Below are 20,756 nucleotides of genomic sequence, written 5' to 3'. Positions count from 1 at the left end.
TTTCATTATGGTACTCACTGAAACTAACAAATTTAAGTTTTCATCTTAATTTGCATTTCATTTGCCCTTTCCATTAGGAAAGACTGATGTCTTAGTTGGGGGTCAGTGATAACACACCATGACCAAAAGCAGACTGGGGAGGAAAGAGTTTATTTGGCTTATGCTCCCATATCATTGCTTATCATTGCAGGAAGTCATGCAGGAATCTGGAGACAGTTGTTGATGTATAGGCCATGGAAGAGTGCTGCTTACTGGCTTGCTCTTCATGATTTGCTCAGCCTGCTTTCTTATTACACCATGGACCATCAGCCCAGGGATGGTATCACCCACCATGGCCATCCCCCAACAATCACTAATTAAGAAAATGACCTACAGGTTTGTCTCCAGCCTGGATCTTATGGAGGCATATTTTTTGTTTTGTTTTATTTTGTTTTTTGAGATAGGGTTTCTCTGTGGCTTTGGAGGCTGTCCTGGAACTAGCTCTTGTAGACCAGGCTCTTGAACTCATGGAGATCTGCCTGCCTCTGCCTCCCGAGTGGTGGGATTAAAGGCATGTGCCACCACCGCCCAGCTGGAGGCATTTTCTTAGTTGAGGTTCCCTGCTCCCAGAAGACACTAGCTTGTGTCAAGTTGACATAAAACTATCTAGCATAACTCGTCAAGTCAGTGATTTTTATGTCTTGGTCACTGGTATATTTCCTGTAGCCAAATGACTTCGGGAATTAATAGGTCACTCCATACATATTTAATAAATTATAATCATTCACATTTGTATCTTTCCTGCCAAAGGGAGTGGTGATTTCCAGTCGAGCTAAGAGGACTTCTGGAGGACTGGCAATGTGGCTCAGCGATTAACAGAAATTGTTGCTCCTTCAGAGAACACGAGTTAATCTCCAGCACTCATATCAGGCAGCTCCGGATCACCTGTAACTCCAGCTCCAGGACATCCAACATCCTCCTCTGGTCTGTGCAGGGACCTGCACACATTTGACATACACTCACAACAGCACACCACACACATACACATGAAAAAATAAATCTTTTTTCTTTTTTGGTTTTTAGAGACAGAGTTTCTCTGTGTAGCTTTGGAGCCTATCCTGGCACTCCCTCTGGAGACCAGGCTGGCCTCGAACTCACAGAGATCCGCCTGTCTCTGCCTCCCGAGTGTTGGGATTAAAGGCGTGTGCCACCAATGCCCGGCATAAATCTTTTTTCTTAAATGAGAGAACTTCTGTAGAAAAAACAAAAAAACAATAACACTAGTCTTGAATTCTTCCACGTTAAGATAGAGGAAAGTTATGCGGCCTTGGCTGAGTCCCCCACCCATCCAACTTTAGTAGTGAGTGGCAAACAGCCCAGCCTGGTTTTCCTAAAGCTACTTCTCTTGCAAAGTAGAAGATCACACAGAAGAGGTGGGATCTGTTGCGAGTGAGCTCGGTCTGAGCACTAGAAGATGGACCCATCCCCATTTTACCACAAGGAAATGCTGGCTGGCTGTGGTGACGTGCCTAGAGCACAGGGCTAAGTAGGAGAGTTGTTCACTTCCTGTTTACATTCTTCAGTGGCTTCTCATTACCTTAGAAACAAGTTCCCACTTCCTAAGCAGGTGACAACAAAGACACCAGTGTCTGTAGGGACTCTGAGCTTTAAGAACTTTGCATTTTTCCCATGCCACTGGGGAAGTTCCCGGAATCAATACATACTCCTGAGTCCATGCCAACTCCTGTTTTCCCCTCCTATCTTTCCCTATTAAAAACATGCCTGGCTGAGCAGTGGCGGTGCACGCCTTTAATGCCGGCACTTGGGAGGAGAGGAAGGCGGATCTCTGTGAGTTTGAGACCAGCCTGGTCGACAAGAGCTAGTTCCAGGACAGCTTCCAAAGCCATGGAGAAACACTGTCTTGAAAAACCAAAACCAAAACAAATAAACAAATAAACAAACAAAAACCAAACCAAATCAAAACAAAACAAAAATGCCTGTTTGGTACTAGTCCTTTAAGAACCACATAAGCAAACTCACAAAAAGATGCATATAAAGCAAGCATGTGGGCAAAGGTATTTGTTCAAAATTAGTCTTTTTATACCTTAGGTGATTCATTATTTGTTATAGTATAATAATTAGAAACAGCTTAACCATTTAACTCTCATTATTTGGGGGTATACTAGTACAATCATATTTACTTGGATAAGTTTCTTTTCTTTCCCTTTTTGTATTGCCAGCAAAAATGTCTTGACCAGAGGGGCATAACTTAAGGGCCCTGCAGGACTATTATTACTCCTCCAAGAGCATTGAAATTGACCAATAAAGTTTCTTCAGCTATGATTTAGGCATACCTAGTCTCTGGATGGAAGGAATGTTCAGGTAGGCTGTACAGGTTTCTGCATGGTACAGGGTACAACCTAGCACACATGAGGAAACAAACAGTATAATTTCCAGAACCTATGAACCCTTCATCCCATCAGTGTCTAGTACAGATTGGTCAATGACCTTGTGCTGCCAAAAAGAGTGTCTCTCTAGCCACTCAGGTTATGTTGTAACAAATAACCCCCATAAGTCTTAGGCCTTTCTTACCTACATTACTGACCCATTGATGGGTTCCTGGCCAACAAGTAGTTTTCTGCCATATAGTGATTTGAGGACCTAGGCTCTTCTCAGCTGTGGCTCTTCTATTTCTAGAGCCTTGGAGTCCTAGCCAACATAAACAAAAAGCACAAGGAGTCATCTTTGCTGCCCGAGTCTGGAAATGACTCACACCACTTGCAATCTCATTCTGTGGATGACTAGTCACATAGTCCCAGTTGTATGCAAGAGGTGCTAAAAACATAATCCCTGGCTAAGCAGCCACTTCCCAGAAACAGTCCTACTGTGTGGAAGAGAAACAGACATTTCTAGTGAATAGCCCACACCTCTATGCTCCAGCTACAGATTCAAAATGACCGAGAGCCACTGGAAACAGGGTTTTATTACTATGCCTCATGGAGAAGGAGGAAGGATCTCTAATATTGCCTTAATGTTAGAGCAACTCTGCTGCAGCTAGCATTCTGCACAGTGGAAGGTGCCTCAAGCCTGATTGGCAAATTGTAAATGACTTCCTGTTCATTCCCCGGACCACACTATTACATCCAGCCCCCGTTCCTCCAGTGCTGTTCAGTTTACTGTTCTCTACACATCTCCTGGCTTGCTCCAACTCCGGCCATTATTGAGCAGCTCCAGCTCAGGAGCTGATCTCTGCTCTAGTCAGCTGTGACTAGGGAAGCAGAGCAGGGCAGGCCTCACTTAATCTATGGGTTGACAAGACATAGCCATCTCCTGCAGAAAGAACTTGACTCTGCAAAGGATTATCAGAGTACAATCCACCCTGACAGAGAAGCTAGGAAACAAGGAAGACTCTAAGAAAGACATACATGATCTCCCGGAGAAGGGGAAAGGGACAAGATCTCCTGAGCAAATTGGGAGCATGGGGGGAGGGGAGAGGAGCTAGGAGAATGAGAAGGGGAAAAGAGGAGGGGTGAGGAGAATATGAAGGAGCGGGAAGGTTGAGTCGGGGGAAGAATAGAGGAGAGCAAGATAAGAGATACCATAATAGAGGGAGCCATTATAGGTTTAAAGAGAAATCAGGCACTGGGGAAATGTCTGGAGATCTACAAGGATGACACCAACTAACAATCTAAGCAACAGAGGAGAGGTTACCTTAAATGCCCTCCCCTGATAATGAGACTGATGACTAACTTAAATGCCATCCTAGAGCCTTCATCCAGCAGCTGATGGAAGTAGAAGCAGACAACCTACAGCTAAACACTGAATTGAACTGGAATCCAGTTGCAGAAAAGGAGGAGTGATGAGCAAAGGGGTCAAGACCAGGCTGGTGAAACCCACAGAAACAGCTAACCTGAACAAGGGGGAGCTCTTAGTCCCCAGACTAACAGCTGCGAAACCAGCATGGGATTTATCCAGACCCCATAAGCGTGGGTGTTGGTGAGGAGACCTAGGAAATCTATGGGGCCTCTTGTAGTAGATCAGTACTTATTCCTAGAATAGGAATGAACTTTGGGAGCCCAATTCATATAGAGGGATACTCCCTGAGCCTAGACACACGGGGGAGGGCCTAGGCCCTATTCCAAAGGATGTGACAGACTCTGAAGATCCCCCATGGAAGGCCTCACCCTCCCTGGGGAGCAGAAATGGTATTGGATAGGTAGGGTGTTAGTGGGAGGGCAGGGGAAGAGGGGAGGGAGAGGGAACTGGGATTGACATATAAAACAATCTTGTTTCTAATTTAAATAAAAAATGGAAAAAATAAAATGTTATCTTTGTTGGGGAAAAAAAAGAAGATCTTGTCTCAGTTCACTGTTCCTGGAGAGGAGTGTTTTGGTTTTGGTTCGCTTTGGACTGTCTCACTATGTAGCCCAGGCAGGCCTCAAAGGCACAGTCTTCTTGCCTCCCAAATGCTGGGATTATTAACATGAACCTCCACATCCAGCTTTCTAAAGATTCATAACCCTCAGAAGCTCATGGACCTATCAGTCCATGGAGTGTCGAAGAAGCTCCATGGGTGGGTGGGTGGGGATCAGTGGGGGAACACTTGCAGTCCTCTCCATCCTGCTGGCTCTGTTCAGCATGTACCCTCAGCATGCACACCGTTTCAAAAACTTCTTTGTGGGGCTTCAGAATCCTAGAGTCCTCTAGCAAACTGAAGAAAACACACACTAACTGAATGAAAAGAGGGGTAACGAGTGAGTGAACGTGATCCTCTTGATAAACAGTGGCAGAGAAAAGCCAAAGAGGACTAGAGATGTAACTCAGTAGTAGAGGGCCTACCAAGCATGTGAGAAGCGCTGGGTTCAATCCCCAGTACCTCAGAAACAGACAGAGGACAGGGAGAGGAGGAATGTGGTAGAACAAAAAGAGAATGCTACCGGTTTTTAAAATCAATATAATCACAATTATGTAAATATATGCATAAGACTAGAAAGAAATACAGGCAAATGTTTATCCTTTGGTTTGTACACTTATAAATATATTTACTTACTGTTTTAGTTGCTATGTTTTCCAAGCCCTCCACAAAAGGAATGTGATGCTTGAGTCAGCAGGAGGCCTCGGAGAGTGAAGGTGCTTGCTGTGTGAGCCTGATGACCTGAGTTCAATCTCCAAATCCCACAGGACCAGGAAAGGACCGACTCCTAAAAACTCTTCTCTGACCTCCACAAATGTGCTCTGGCACACGTGCAAGTGGGGGTGCGTACATGCTTACAGACACAGGCACATGATAATTTCAAGAATACATTCATTCAGCTCAATGAGCACCCATAAACATTTTTAAAAGGTTGTAGTGCTCTGTCTGCATGTATGCCTGCAGGCCAGAAGAGGGCACCAGATCTCATTACAGATGGTTGTTAGCCATCATATAGTTGCTGGGAATTGAACTCAGGGCCTCTGGAAGAGCCAGTGCTCTTAACCTCTGAGCCGTCTCTCCAGCCTCAGGTTGCAATGTTTTTAAAGAGTCACAGTGACAGCTAGATAGATTATTTGTTGACTTCTTAACAAATGTTGCTTCCTCCATGAATCATATTGTTTCAGGGATTTTAGAAGCCCCTCTCCAACATTCTTGTACTAGCCACCAATTGCTGGGAATTACATCTACTATCTCCCCAGAAAAGTTGGGGTTCTTTGAGAGAAAAAGGACTCTTGCATCTCTGCATCCCCAGGGCCTAGCACACACTAAACATTTTAAGGCTTGTGGCCTAGCTGAAGAAAGCCAGTGAGTAAGAATATCCTAAATCCAATTGCATCTTCCTTGGGACCAAAGGGAAGGGGCAGGATTTCCTTCACTCTCTGCTCGTATGGATGAGCTGGAGCCTCAGAGGCCTGTAGGAAGATTTGGAAGAACTGTCCCCTTGAAGAGCCAGAGCTGAGGTTTAGGAGACCCTGGAGAAAAGAGAGCTGAACCAAGTTGGGTTTTCCTGACCTCAGCCAAGACCATCACGTGACAGCACTTGGAGGATTCCCTGATTCTGTTCATTCCTTTGGATTCTCTCATCCCTCCAGGACTTCCTCTGGGAGCAGGGGAAACCCCAGCTCTAGGGACTGGGCTGTGTTACCAATAGTTGCCAGTAGTCTGCATTTAACCCCAAACCACAATTAAAATAAGTAGGGGGGTGGGTGAATGCCCGTTAGGTGAAACTCGGTTTTCTCTAAATATCTTCCATAAATGTCTTACAAACAGCTTTTCAGGCTAAGAAGAGTCAAGAAGGAAGCCCTGAAACTGCTTTTAGCCATACTGGCAGTAACTGAAACTCATGGTACAGCTGTACCGGGAAAGGTGAACCCTTTTCCAAGAGCTCTGAGACGCCCCTGAAGCTGACAGAGCAAACAACACACACCAAAACTAGGAAGGAGCACAGGGGCCTAGCTTATGTGCTTCACCTCTAAGACTCTAGGACAGACCTCCAGACCAGATACAAGAGCAAACTAGGTGGCCTATTTTGAGAGCCACCCAGGTCTTCAGGATTTATGCTTTCCTCCTGTCATCTAGAAAATGATTTCTAAACTTGCAGGTTCTGGTAGAACCGCTGGGCCAGTTTGCCCCGCCTGCAGGACGGCTGGATTCTTATTTCTACACTCACTCACTTTCTAAAACCAAACCCGAGAGGAAGGGCACGGCCCTGGGTGGGGATGCCCTGAAATATTCGAGACTAAGAGCATTCCTGCACTCGGGACGTTTACAATAGGACTGTCTCTGGGGACGGGCGAGGTTCCTCTGTCAGCAGAGCAGAGTGGGAAGGGTGTGAGACTAGTGTGTGTGTGTGTGTGTGTGTGTGTGTGTGTGTGTGTGTGTGTGTGTGTGTGTGTCGGGGGTGGGGGGGCAGTGTGTGTGTGTGTGTGTGTGTGTGTGTGTGTGTGTGTGTGTGTGTGTGTGTGTGTGTGTGTGTGTGTGTGTGTGTGTGCCGAGCAGAGTGGGGTGGGGTGGGGGGGGGGCAGGAAGGGAGGAGCCGGTGGGGAGCCCGGCTGCCTGCCCTCCAGGCTCCTCCCGCTCCCGGGCGCCTCCGCCCTTTGCACCCGCCCCGCTTACAAAGACTCCCGGCCGTCAGCGCTGCCTCACCGCTGTGTGTCTAGCTCTTCCTAGGACTGCTTCGCCTCGGGGCTCAGGTGAGTCCTGCACCCACACCTGCCCGTGGGGAACCCCATACCCGCTTGATCGGGGCTCCAGCCCGGCTTTGCGATGTGCCGCGTCTCGTGGGTCTGGGTGGGGCCACCTTCCGGTTCGCAGACACCCCCAGACCCGCTGGGGCGGAGGCGCCGCTTGTCTGCAGCTACCCCACCCTGGCGTTGAGGCCGCTGTTCCTCTGACCGCCGGTCTTTCGGCGTTCTGTTCTTCACTCTCATCTTTTCTACTTTGCAACTAACTAGTCGTAAGAGTTATCTGGAGTTAAGCGGACCCCGCTCTCGCTCTGTCCCAGCTGGCATGCTCCTCGCAGCTTTGGCTGCAGGCAGACCTCAGTCCAGATGTTCGTAGCCTCCTCTCCATACCAGGGCTGTCTTAACCAATCTCGGTCTGGAAGGACTGGAGGCTTGGCAGCTGGAGGATTTCCTTCCAAGAGTCCTGCTCCTCTGGGTGTCTTGCTCCAGGGCAAGTTGCAGGTTGGTAGGGAAGGATTTTAGGACTCAGGCGGGGTCTTTTATTTGTTGTCTTCAAGAAGTACTGGGGTGAGAGGGAGTGAGGTGATTTTTCTCTACCAAGTTTCCTTCTCGCTATTGAATTATATATATAAAGGGAACCTGAAAGACGTGGAATGCGAGCCGACTTGGTGAAAAATCTTCAGTCCTGGATTAATTAATTTGGTGTGGTGCTGTAAGATCGATGTTAATTGGTACCTGCTTCACGGCCTGAGATTGGCCACAGGAATGACCTCTTTTTCTAGACCTGCCTTGGAGGACTTTGGAGAACTGTTGAGAGGATGGCAAGGCAAACAGAAAAGGAACAGATCAGCAAAGAGCCCTGAGCCAAATTCTGAAACTCACTAACCCACCTCCCTTCATTCTCCCACTCCCACCCCAGGGCAGCTAGATTCTGCAGGGTGGGGTTAGCTCAAAGAGTTCCAGGATTCTCCTAGTGATCTGAGGCCTGTGACTCAGCTGTGAGAGCATGGGTGCGGCTGGCTGGTTGATACTCTGTGGATGGTTTGGACAGAATGCTCCCTGAAGGAAAAGAGGAACTGTGCCATCTTCCAGGGCAGTTTCCAAGAGGAAGTGAGTCACACTCGAACTGGCCACCAACCTGAAGGAGGGGATTCTTGACTGAACTGCCTGGGAGGGTAGTAATTAGACTGGCAGGATCTTGATAAGACCGTTGATCCTTAGCACCAGGCAGCAGGCCTCAGCTTCACTGGGGTTTGCTGCTCCACTTAAGAGGTTTGCAGTCAGTGCTGCATGTTTTTGCTCCTGAAGCTTGAGTTTCAGCTTCCAGGAGTGGATTTTTACCACTTGGACTTAATTGAGGTAGAAATGCCTGTCAGTGTGTTTTTAGCAAACTGCAAACGAGAGTGCCAGGAGTTGGAGCAGGGAGGAATTCATGTAATGCACTGAGATTTCATTACCCTGGTCCTCCCCCACAGATTCCAAGCAATGTCTGTTTAATCACCCTTTCTACATGGCATTGATGCTCCTGACAGCCAAAGAGGACTTTCTTCATGGTAACCTTTGATCCAGCAATCAGAGCTTGCATTTCAGCTCATAGGGGGTTTTGGTCTGCTTGGCATAGAGCAAATATTTGGGTTCCCTCTGATGTCTGGGTGTCTGCTCTGTGTCTTCCTGGACACAACATGAGATGGGCCCTTGTCCTCCTATGCCTGGCCTCTGGCCAGCTTCTGAGCAGTCACCCCAGTGTGGTCAGGCCCTGGGGCTGGGTGGGGCTGAGGCTGGATGCCTCCCTGATTTCCACTGACAGCTCAAGAGAGAGAGATTTTTTTTTTCAAGCACTAAGCTGATATGCCCTTGGACACAGTCCATCCATTTAGGCATAGCTAAGGGAAACAATGTGATTCTTTCAGAATTATAAAATATAAATTAATGTTCACAGTGCTGGGAAAAGCCAGACTAAAGCATGGGCTCTGCCTTGAGCTTTCAAATTTCTCAGGACTGGCAACTTTGGAATCATACATCAAAAGCAAAAGAAGTAACATACTTAGAGCCTGTCTGAGGCTCTAGTTCTCCAGGGCCATGCCACTTTTCAAAGGAGGGAGGAGAGAAGGAGAGGAAGGGGAGGGAAGGAGGGGAAGGGGGAGGGAATGAGAGGAAGGACAGAGGGAAGGAGGGTGGGAGAGAAGGGAGGGAAGGGTAGATTTGATTTCAAAGACAATATTTAGGACTTTCTATCCCTTCAACTAAATAATTCCCACCTGTCACTGTAGCTGTTGTTGGTTGGTTTTGGCTGAATCATGACAGCTCTTCACAGAAAAATGAATGTTCTTGGTTGGGTTAGAGTAGGTTTCTCAGTTCTTTCTTCCTATTGAATTGCATCTGGAACTGTCTTTTGCAGATCACATCTGTAGTAAGCAAGTTTTTTAAAAAAAATATTTGTTTATTTTTATTTTATATATATGGGTGCTTTGTTTTCATCCATACCAGAAGAGGGCACCAGCTCTCATTACAGATGGGTGTGAGCCACCATGTGGTTGCTGGGAATTGAATTCAGGACCTCTGGAAGAGCAGCCAGTCAGTGCTCTTAACCACTGAGCCATTTCTCTAGTCCCCAGTAAACAAGTTTCATTTGGTGAGAGAGCCTGAGTCAAAATCCATTATTTTAAACTCACTCCTCCTCCAAATATACTTTAAGGGTCAGATTCAAGAGCATCCTCTGGGTTCAATTAAAAAAGGAAAGAAAGAAAGGATTCTTCAAATTCCCCCAAACAAAAGAACAGAAACTCAAATGTTTTTAAATAATGAATGTTTGTGTTCACCCTAATTAATTCTGGTTGGCTTCAAGAACAGTACGATATGGACAAAATACAGATGAACAAAGTAAATCAGACCTCCAGCTTCTGAGATTTATAGCCTTGACCTGGGCATAGGTCCAGGACAGACATTTGGAATTGCTCAGGAAGAGGGACTCCTTCCTGCCTTCTGCCCCTCCCAGAAAGACCAATGGACAGAATGAGAATATTGTTGGTACTAAACCTCATAAGTGAGGTGTATAAGGTGTAAGAGAAACAAAACCAGAATTGCTTTCTGCAGAGAGGGACAGTTGAGACCCATTGCTCAAGTTAACATGTGAAGGGCATAAACACATCAGAATAAAATAGTTCAAGGAGAGGTGAGTGGGCCCAGAGGTCTGTCCTGGGAGCCAGTGAGGCAGTGGAAGGAGAGAGGAATGAAAACAAGAGAAAGAGCAGGAGTGAGAAGCATGGCCGTCAGACCAGACTTGCTTAGCAGGACACACATTTTTTTCCTTTGTGTTTGGAATGTGCTCTCTGTACCCTGCCATGCCATTCATAGGTGAACCCTGTTGAGGCCCCTTTCCCTGCCCTTCCCAGAACTCATCTCCTCTAACTGCTGAACTCTGAGCTGCAAAGCCATCAGCTGTCTAAGGATAGTCTTATCTGTATCTCAGCTACTTTGAGCCATCCATTTAGCAAATGGTATTTAGTCATCTCTCAACTGAAGCAGAGTCATATGTGGTTCTGGACTAAGGCAGCTGTAGGGCCAAGGCAGATTGGGTCTCGAACTGTATCTGATTGTGTATACCAGGTATGGAATGGGGTGTCAGCAACACTGAACAGAGCCCCCTACTTCTCAGACCAAGTCCCAAGGCCCTTGTGACAAAGTATTACCCAACTAGAAGGGGAAGACCCAACCCATCTGGAGTGGAGTTTGTGGGGTGTTAGGTGGAGTGCAGGTGCCAGATTCAGGTTCCTGAAAAGCTTGCACTCTAGTAAATGATTATGGAACTGTCTGTAGTGAGCGTTGTAATAACAGCCCCACCCAAACAGTGGAGGCTAGGCTGGGACCACTTCACCGGAGAAGTACTGAGTGGTTCAGTCATCCAACAGAGCCTCATTATCACGTTTTCCTTTGTCTTCCTTTTTTGATTTGTTATTTTGATTCTTGAGACAGAGTCTATACAGCCTAGACTGGCCTAGAAGGCTATTTTTTCCTGCCTCAGCCCCATTGCACCTCTGAGTGCTAGGTTCATAGTTCTTGGGACTTCCCCTACCTTACCTGGATCCTTGGCCTTACTTTAAAACTTTCTCCAGCACAATTCCTTGTTCTGGAACCAAGGGCATCCCCTGTGAAATTCAACTATTTTCCTTTTCTGGCCAGCCCCTATCTCTTGTGTTCTTATTGAAGTTCTCTTGAACAAGCAGAGAGCCAGTTAGCTGCTCTATTCACCTGTGTGGAACAAAACAGCTAGGGCAGGCAAGCAGGAAGGACAAAAGGGCAGACACGGGCTTCAGGAAGGGACTCTGCCACTTCATAACCAGCTGGGTAAGGAAGGAAGGAGTGGATTGACCTCAGACCTGAGAACCAGTTCTTGGCTAAGGCAACCTGACCTCACCCTCCTGAAGAGGACATTCAAGCGAGGCCAGGACTTCCTTGGCTATCAACTTGCATTTCCAGAGAGTACTAAGATGACTGTTTTTCTATTTGGGGGATCCCTATCCTGGCCATTCCTCTTCCTTCTCTAGCTCTGCAATACACTTTCCTGATGTCTGTGAGGAAAGTACAATGGGTGTCCACGCAGTTCTAACATCTGGGATGTCATCTGGAATCTTCGCCTTCAGACATGGTAGGAGAGCTCTCTGGCTCTGAATGAGGACATAGACATTTTAAACTTCACTGGTGTCTGGCTCCTTTCCTGGATTGTTAAAGGGCTGAGGTGGCACCCCACATCCTTCTTTAGGTGGCTTACTCAGTTCAGTTCAATTCCTGCACTTTCAAATCAATCCAAGCAAGGCAGACTTCCACTAAGCTCTCTGCCACCGCCAAAAACCCATATCTAGGAGTGGGGAGGTGGGGCGGATCTGAGCAGTACAGGACGAGAGGGAAAAAGGAGTGGCTCTTCTGAATTTCATGGCATTAGACACCTTGAATTGTAAACTTGTTGCTATCCAAGTCATGCAGATGAATCATGCCGGATCCTGATTGACAGTGTTCTCAGAAGTGGCATTTTCTGTAGCTGGTTCTTCTACCTTCTTGGAGACGAAGAGGAACAAGTTACAACCTTTAAATCTAACTTTTCAGTGCTAGCCTTCAGCACTACACCTTTGACTCTGTAAAAGATAATACTTAGAAGCCAGGCCTAGTGGTTCAGACCTGCAATACCAGCTACTCACGAGGCAGAAACAGGAGGATCTTGAGTTAAAGCCATCCTAGGCAACTTAGTGAGACTGTCTCAAAATAGAAAGTGAAAAGAGAGCTGGGGGATGTAGTTCAGTGATAGGAGATGGGCACAGGTGAGTGAGGTTCTAGGTTTCAGTGTGTGTCGGGGTGGGTTTCAGAACTTGGGGATCTGTACTGAACAAGCATCTGTCAGCATCAGGAATCAGACCAAAGCACACCCCGAATTCCCATCATTGCTCTTCAGTGGGGGAAGGAGCCAATCTCTCCCTCCTTCTGTACTCAAAACTATATGTGGACACTGAGCTCCATTAGGCATGGGGTCTTGATGAAACATTTGTCCCAGTTCATTATACCAGCATGCGGTGACCTAAAATTCCTTTCCTCTCTTTAAACTCCTCATCAGGAAAGACCCTTACTCTCTCACTGTACCCCCAATTTATGAGGAAAACGCTCTGTATAGTCCTACCAGAAACATATTCAGCACCCAAAGGAGCTTGTGTACCCTCTTACCTATTCCTTCCCTGCTGAACTTGAAAATGAATGTATGAAGCTTACTCAGGCAGAGCAGCTGCACTGACTGCCAGAGAACAAGTTCAGATCGTTAGGAGAGTATACATTTCCAGCAGACATGTCCATCTGTAAGTACATTTCTAATCTCTGAAATTGTATTGGTTCAGGCTCCTGTGGCATGGGTGGCGGGATGAAGTTTCTGTATTAACCAGGCTGGACTCGTGGCTTGTTGGGGTTCAGCCATTTCTAAGAGTCACATTTTCAGTGCCAGGGGAAATATGGAAACATCATCTTTCATCCAGTGCTTTCCAGTAAAGGAGCAGCTCTTGTCTTGCTTTTCTAGAAAGTTAGGCCTTCTTATCTTGATTAGGAACCGAGAAAAGAAGCTGACAGTCAGGCAAATCCCACATTCTGAGGTCCAGCACCTGAAGTGTCTTGCCACCAGCAAAAGACCCCAAATAGGACCTGAGATTGATTGAATTTTATTGGAAAGGTGATTAGACCTATTTTATCCTTTCCGACCACCCTCTACAGACTTCCAGCATGTGGTTTAAAGGTTAAGGCAAACTCTTTCTTTGTGTCCATTAACAGGTTTCAACAGACCTCTTCAAGATGCCGTCTCAGATGGAGCATGCCATGGAAACCATGATGCTTACATTTCACAGATTTGCGGGCGATAAAGACTACTTAACAAAGGAGGACCTCAGAGTGCTCATGGAAAGGGAGTTCCCTGGGTTTTTGGAAGTAAGTGTGGAAAGTCTCAGACCAGACATAAAAATCCAAGGTCCCTTCCCTTGTCCTTCCATTGTCTCCATCCCTGTAGGCTCACCACTTGGAAGTGTTTCATTCATTTACTTAGTAGACAGTGCTAGGATAGCACAGGGGCAGCAAAGTGGAAAAGGCCCCACCCCTGTGCTCTGATTGCAGATGAAAATATCCACACCCACTGGAACAACAAGAGGGAAAAGACTTTTCACAAGGGTGTCATGGATCAAGGTGCCACACCTCAGGTCCCTAACACTAATGACAGTGGTTTCACATTCTTGTCATATGCCACTTGAACAACTTGAATCTCCTTTGTGTGTGGGTGTGAGCTTTGTGTTGACCCTGGAGCCCCATTCATGCAAAGCCAGGGCTCTACTGGGAAACTTCCCTCTACTCAATCTACTCAAATCTTCTTAAAATCCCTATTTATAGAAAGACTTTTCTTCTTTTTCCAGCTCTAACCCATAAAGAGATCTTTTTTGTTTGTTTGTTTGTTTTGTTTTTTGAGACAGGGTTTCTCTGTGGCTTTGGAGGCTGTCCTGGAACTAGCTCTTGTAGACCAGGCTGGTCTCGAACTCACAGAGATCTTCCTGTGTCTGCCTCCCGAGTGCTGGGATTAAAGGTGTGTGCTACCAATGCTCACATAAAGAGATCTTGTTAATTGTTGGCTGAATCAGGGCAAAATGTCACTCCAGATAATTGATTTTTACAATGAAAATGTCAACTTAGGAGCCTAGAAGTATAGTCTAGGTTTTACCTCCCTTTGATCACACTGAACAACCCCTGAAGACTAGGACTCCTCAGATATGCCACTCAAGACAATAGTCAGCTAGGCATGGTTGTCTTTTGACTTTGTGGGTCCTCAAGAGACAGTTGTTGAATTTAATGCTCACCCAAGACAAAGCATAGCTTGATATAATAGCAGACTGTGGTATGATCCCTTCTTTTCCTGGAAAGAAAGGATGGTTCTTGTACTGGGTGTTCAATAATGCATTAGTTTCTGAAAGGTAAAGGTAAAAGGCTGGATCTAGCCTCTTGACATTTACCTGATAAATATCACGTTATCTAAGGTCCTGGCCCTTACACTAATAAACACGGGGCTTTGGAGAAGATTGCTTTTACATATTGTCAATATCAGTTAAATAAATGGCCTGGCCCCTCCCTTCAATCACCCAAATGCTATCTCAGTGAGCTGGAGTGTACAGTTCCTCTGCTGGCATAAGGCACTGTGATGCAGTCCCAGACAAGGGCTCAGAAGATCTAGCTGTGGGCTAACAATAGGGGCTAACAACTACAGAGTCCTGGTTCCCTCCTCTCCAAATTGAGAGCACTGAACACAATTATCTGCATGCTCACTTTTAACTTGCTATGATCCTTCTAGACAAGCATAAAATGCAAGAGCAAAATGTGCTCATTGTAGGCCAGCCCGTCACATCTACAGAGGCATTCTCAACACAGACCCTTCCATGCTCAAGGTTTTGTGACATGAGAAATATAAAGGATGTTTGCAATGGGGTGTGCTAAACACAGCAGAGTAGCTTATTCCAGGCACAGACAGGGTCATAATTCTAGACACTTATTCCCTGTGTTAACGGAGCATTTTGTTTCTAAAGTAGATGGCTTATGTCATCCAAATTTCACTCATTCTGACCACAACCAGGAAGCAGGGGGTGAGGCCAGAATTAGTTACATAGAGCAGGTTTCAGATGATAGCTTAGGGCAGGAGTTTTTTCAGTCTCAAGTAGACAATATGACTCCTTTACCATAAGAGATCTCTGAGTGCAATTTGTAAGCATTGAGCACACTTAAAATATTGCACATCGGCTACCCAATGAATTATGCAGGCATTGGAATTTGTAAGTATTTTGTGCCTTTTAACCATCTCGACTGCGTCAGAGGTTATTTCCCTCTCTGAGCTAGCAGGGACCTATACGAGTAACCACACTTATGCACTTCTAACCAGTGTGGCAGCAAAAGAGATAACCAAGCTAATCACCATTGAAACAAGATGAGAGTCAAGGCATCTGCCTGTCTCTCCCTACCCCACACACTCATGCTATGCATTGAAGGAGTTTATCATTCTATTACACGAATTCATTTGAGTGTGAGTGTGTGTGTGTGTGTGTGTGTGTGTGTGTGTGTGTGTGTGTGTGTGTGTGTGTGTGTGTAAAGGCCAAAGTTTGATATTAGGTATCATCCCCCAATCACACTCTGCTTTTCTTTTTTCTTTTTTACATTTATTTGTTTATTTTGTGTGTGTACTTTAGCAAGCATGTGGAGGTAGTCATTAAACAGCAAAAAGTACCCTTACCCACTGAGCTATCTCACAGGCCAAATCACATTTTTTGAAATAAGGTCTCTCTCTCTGAACCTGGACCTGGTCAATTTGGCTAGACTGGCTGGCTAGTAAGCCTCATGAACCTTTCTGTTTCTGCCTCCCTGTTGTGGGGATTCCAGGAGTGCACTGCTGTGCCAACTTTTATTGTGGGTGCTGTGGATCCACTCAGGCTCTCACACTGGCACCTTGGCAGCTGAGTCACCCTCCCAGCCACACACACACACACACACACACACACACACACACACACACACACACACACAAGTTTTGAAACTTGTCCAGTGTATAATATTCAGTGACAAGAATACCAATGACAAGAAAAAGATGGCATGGGTTTACCAAGTCAAAGAACGGGAAAAGGGCCAGGAGCATGTAACTAGCACGTGGAGGCCCTGGTTTCAGTCTGTGAGGAATGGAAGGCAAACTAAAAAGGGCACTGACATCCAAACCCCTCTATTCATAGTTGACATGTGAAGACAAACTAAAGTGTTTGATGGATGCTGGCTACATAGTTAATATGATAGATATGACACACGCTTGCTGGGTCCCAGCTGTGGAAAGGAAAAAAGAGCTCTCTGCATCTTCTCTAAAGCTAAACTCCAGTCCTCATTAGCACCTGCTTAGAACAGATACAACAGTGACCTGAAACTTACTCCATGGGCCATCCGAGGCGATTTCTTCAGGAAGAGTTCCCCTTTTACGGATCTGACTATCGTGTCAGGAAAGAAAATTTGTTTTCCAAAAAATAGAGTTTGAAGTAGAAAATGGCCATGTTGGTTCTTAGGCACAATATAAACATGATGTTACTGAAAGGGGATTCCCAAGAAAAACAAAAACATGCTGATGAGTTAAAAGGTCACTTAGGACCTAAATACTTGAGAGCTTAAATACTTGAGAGAGTAAGCTTGTGCATGTAGTTGTTTGCATCAGATAAGCTAGAGTCACCTATGTCATCAACTGACATTGTTTTCCTTTGTGCTTTCCTTCTTTTTTATTCTATCTATTTATTTATTTTAGAATCAAAAGGATCCCCTGGCTGTGGACAAAATAATGAAGGACCTGGACCAGTGCCGAGATGGCAAAGTGGGCTTCCAGAGCTTTTTATCACTGGTTGCAGGGCTCATCATTGCATGCAATGACTATTTTGTAGTACACATGAAGCAGAAGGGAAAGAAGTAGGCCACATGGAGCCCTGGTCCTCCCTCCCACAGGGCCCCTTGAGGAGCCTGCCTCGCTGCTTCTCAGGAGCAGTTCAGGACCTGCAGGAAATGTGCAAATAACATCCAACTCCAATTCCACAAGCAGAGAAAGAAAAGTGAATTCAGTGACAAAGAAGCTTTGGGTTTTTTATATTGTTTGCATCCTGCTGCCCTCAATAAAGAGAGTCCCCCCCTTTTTTTTCTTAGTTCTGAATTTGAGGTGGTGTGTTTGTTGCTTCTTCTGAAATGCTTCCTCCAGCTTCTTTGGCTCATGAAGAGTCAGCATGGCCTCCAGCAGCCAGCACACAGTAGGGCTGTCTTCCAGCACACAGCAGAACCAGCAAAATGAGAATGCACTCTCCACTCAGGCTTGGAGTCTGCTTTTTCTGTTTGCTCATGAAGCTGTCTATGTGAAGGACTAAAACTCAAAGTGTTACAAGAGGGCTCTTCAAGACCATATTCTAATTCTGTAACTCCTCAGCAAAGTCTTAGCCAGTTAAATGAGTGCCTTTGTAGCCAGCACCTTGGATACCTGAGATATCTGAACCCATTTTCTCATTGCAAAACTACAGCAAAATCTAGGGCCAACATAAGCCCATCAGAAAATTAGCCAAAGGAGGAAGGGATATAAGATGATCCTTTAGTGATAAAATGCCAACAACAGTGATTCAGTTAACGCCCAGATGTCAAGAAATATGCTAGGTGTGACATAGATACACTGCATGGATTTTGGATAAAAATCAAGTAACAGTACTGATGCTGGCAAACAATACAATGTTTTCCCTAGCCTTTTGTATGCTTTTTATGAGCTTTAGCACAATATATTGCATATTACATGCTTATTAATGGAGAGACAATATATGAATTCCATGAATTGACACATTGAACTCTTCCAATTAACAGCATCAGCAACAATGGAAACTCTTAAAACATTTTTCTTTGAAACAGGTCTCACATTTTCAGAGTGCCTCAAATGTGTTATTTGAAGTGGTAAGTAGCTGAGAGTAACCTTGAACTCCTGATCCTCCTGCCTCTCTCTCCTAAGTGCTGGGATTACAGGTACACACCACCATGCCCAGAAAAAGTCACTTTTAGGACTTTTGCACACATCAGTGTCATTCCAGGGAAAACTTCCAATGTAATTATGGGAGGAAGTTCAGTACAAACTCATCCACCATTGTATGGAAAACCTTATAAACGGGAAGATGATAGTTCAGAGCTAACCTTAGGGAAAAATCCATCCTAAGGCAAGAGTAAAACTGCAACATTTTGTCCCCATCATCAGGTAAACAAGTCATGAAAAATCACAGATTTGCAGCCATAGGATTATATCAGCAGACTTACCAAGGCATTGACTAAATGGAGGAGTTGAGTTTAGACTGGCTAAATGGTTTAGACTGATTCCAGAAATGACATCCAAATCCATCTGCTAGAGTTGGACCACCAAGGTTGCTACTAGGTCAGGAAGCTGCCTCCTGAACTGAGAAGCCATAGAATCTTACAATCCATGGCACAGCCCACACAGACAACAGATGCTTATTGCCCTGGTCCTTCCCCACATGACTTGGTCCCACATCCAAGCTTCAATCAACAAAGCTCAAACTTCAAGGGAGTCAGAAATAGAGTTTGATCTTTATCAGATCCTGCATACCTGTGTTGCATGCAGATCCACCCTGTCTGTCACAGTGTAAGAAATGAAACCTAACGTGATGGTTGATTTTCAAAGTGCCTTGAGTCCACTTAGGTCTAGCTATGGATGAAGGCCCCAGGCCCCAGCTAATGTTTGCTAGTCTAGACACCCCTACCTACACTAGAAATTTAGAGTAAAAATTATTTAACTCTATTTACTTAGTTTTTTACATCCCAAACTCCACTTTCCCCTCCTTTTTCTCCTCCCAGTATCTTCCCTTACCCCCCACCCCCCACATCTAGTCCTCTCCCATTTCTCTTCAGAAAAGAGCAGGCCTCCCACGGATATCAACCAGGCATATTATATCAAGTTGCAGTGAGACTATCCTATCGACGCTGGAGGAGGCAACCCAAATGAAGAAAAGGGTCCCAAAAGCCAGCAAAAGAGTCAGAGACAGCCCCTGCTCCCACGGTTAGGAATCCCACAAGAACACCAAGCTACACATCTGTAGTTTATGTATAGAGGGCCAAACATTAGACCAAGCTCAGGGAATCCTGCTGAAGAGGTGGAGGAAGGATAGTAGGAGCCAGAGGGGTCAAGGATACAACAAGAAACCCACAGAATCAACTAACTTGGGCTTACAGGAACTCACAGAGACTGAACCCACAATTAGGGATCCTGCATAGATTAAAAAACTATTAATGACCAAGCTTGCCTAACAACCTGCAGACATTACAAGTCCATGCCTCTAACAATGTTTAAAATAAACAGGTTGTAAAACATAGGGATAAACCCAGTATGACTTTGTGGACAAATTGACAAATGCAAGGGGCAGATAATGATATGATTGCACACTCCTGATTGCTCAGACAATGAGAAACATGGTGGAGGGTCCTGTGTTCAGGATTTAAGAACTGTTCTTTGCACTCCTGTGCAAGATCCCGCTTGTTTATCTCTGTTAGAAGCACCCGACTTTGCAGGGTTGTGAAATAAACTGCCTCACTTTTGCTATTCTGAGTCTCCAGTACTCAATTCTAGGTGGGTGTGTCTTCATTCTTCATACTAATGAACATCTTTAAAAGATTTATTTTTATTCTATATATATGGCCTTTTGCCAGGATATATTTCTGTTCACAGTGTGTGTACTCCTGGAGGCCAGAAGAAAGCATCAGATCTCCTAGAACTAGGGTTACAGATGGTTGTGTGCTGCCATGTGTGTTCTGGAAATTGAACCAGGGTTATCTAGAAGATCATCAAGCATTCTTCACCATAAACCATCTCTTCAGCCCCAGTGATTACTAATTTAAAGAAACCTTCCAATGTGGCTTTGAGGAGAAGCGACCCTAAAAAGTAAGGTCTTTGAAGGCCATAGAAAGTAGAGAAATCAACTGGCCCATCACAGTGGAGAAAGGCTGTCTTCCATGGGAATGTGTGCAAGTACGGACTTACCACTTGGGATTCTCTGCCTCTTGGGGGAACTGCTTTTAGTGAGCATGGTTAGTGGTCAATCCACAAGTGGGAAGGCAAGATTAACACAAGATGGTGAGCATGTGCCCAGATACCCCAATCTATGAAAACATGCATGCTGCCAGGGGTGTCCAACCTTTTGGCATTGAGACATGACACTGCTGTCATCTACATGTGTCATCTACATTGTACTCAAGAACGGTGCAATCAAGTTTTTAAAAAGTCACAAAAAATCCTCACAGTGTTTATAATGTTGTGTTAGGCTGTATTCATAATCTCCCGGGACTGCATGTGGCCAACAGCTGGACACCCCTTCCAGTGAAGGCTTTTTACTCACAACAGAACAAGAACTATCCCACCAGCAGGAAGAAGTCAGGATGAGGAAAGGAATCCTAACTAACATCTGCTCTTCATAGTGGGTGTGTAGACTTGGGGAAGAAATGTGTTCTTCCCAGCAGATTCCCCCACACTCTGGCATTCAGAGAGGTTCCTGTTGCCAGGGATTCTGTGT

General features: G+C 45.5%; 1 protein-coding gene and 1 long non-coding RNA gene across 4 annotated transcripts; one reads left to right on the top strand and one right to left on the bottom strand.

The window, feature by feature from the left end:
• Positions 1-524: 524 nt before the first annotated feature.
• LOC113833129 lies at positions 525-6,838 on the bottom strand. The gene is made up of 4 exons (XR_003480683.2): positions 5,030-6,838; positions 2,572-2,688; positions 2,334-2,399; positions 525-977 (listed from the first exon to the last, which is right to left on the bottom strand). It is a non-coding gene; the product is annotated as an uncharacterized LOC113833129 (long non-coding RNA).
• Positions 6,839-7,001: 163 nt separating this feature from the next.
• Positions 7,002-17,362, top strand: S100a10 (S100 calcium binding protein A10). Of its 3 annotated transcripts, XM_035451062.1 has the most exons (4): positions 7,042-7,146; positions 13,217-13,339; positions 13,438-13,590; positions 16,967-17,362. In XM_035451062.1, the coding sequence occupies exons 3-4, from the start codon at positions 13,459-13,461 to the stop codon at positions 17,126-17,128; spliced, it is 294 nt and encodes a 97-aa protein (XP_035306953.1). In that variant the 5' UTR covers positions 7,042-7,146; positions 13,217-13,339; positions 13,438-13,458; the 3' UTR covers positions 17,129-17,362. The 3 variants fall into 3 exon arrangements, with proteins under 3 accessions (XP_027249197.1, XP_035306953.1, XP_035306952.1); XM_027393396.2 differs by lacking the exon at positions 13,217-13,339 and having other exon boundaries at positions 7,002-7,146; XM_035451061.1 differs by lacking the exons at positions 7,042-7,146; positions 13,217-13,339 and adding an exon at positions 11,682-11,782.
• Positions 17,363-20,756: the final 3,394 nt, after the last annotated feature.

Source organism: Cricetulus griseus (genome assembly GCF_003668045.3).
Source record: "Cricetulus griseus strain 17A/GY chromosome 1 unlocalized genomic scaffold, alternate assembly CriGri-PICRH-1.0 chr1_0, whole genome shotgun sequence".
Taxonomy (NCBI): domain Eukaryota; kingdom Metazoa; phylum Chordata; class Mammalia; order Rodentia; family Cricetidae; genus Cricetulus; species Cricetulus griseus.
Note: the sequence above shows the minus strand (reverse complement) of the source record. Positions and strands in the feature narration are given on the sequence as shown.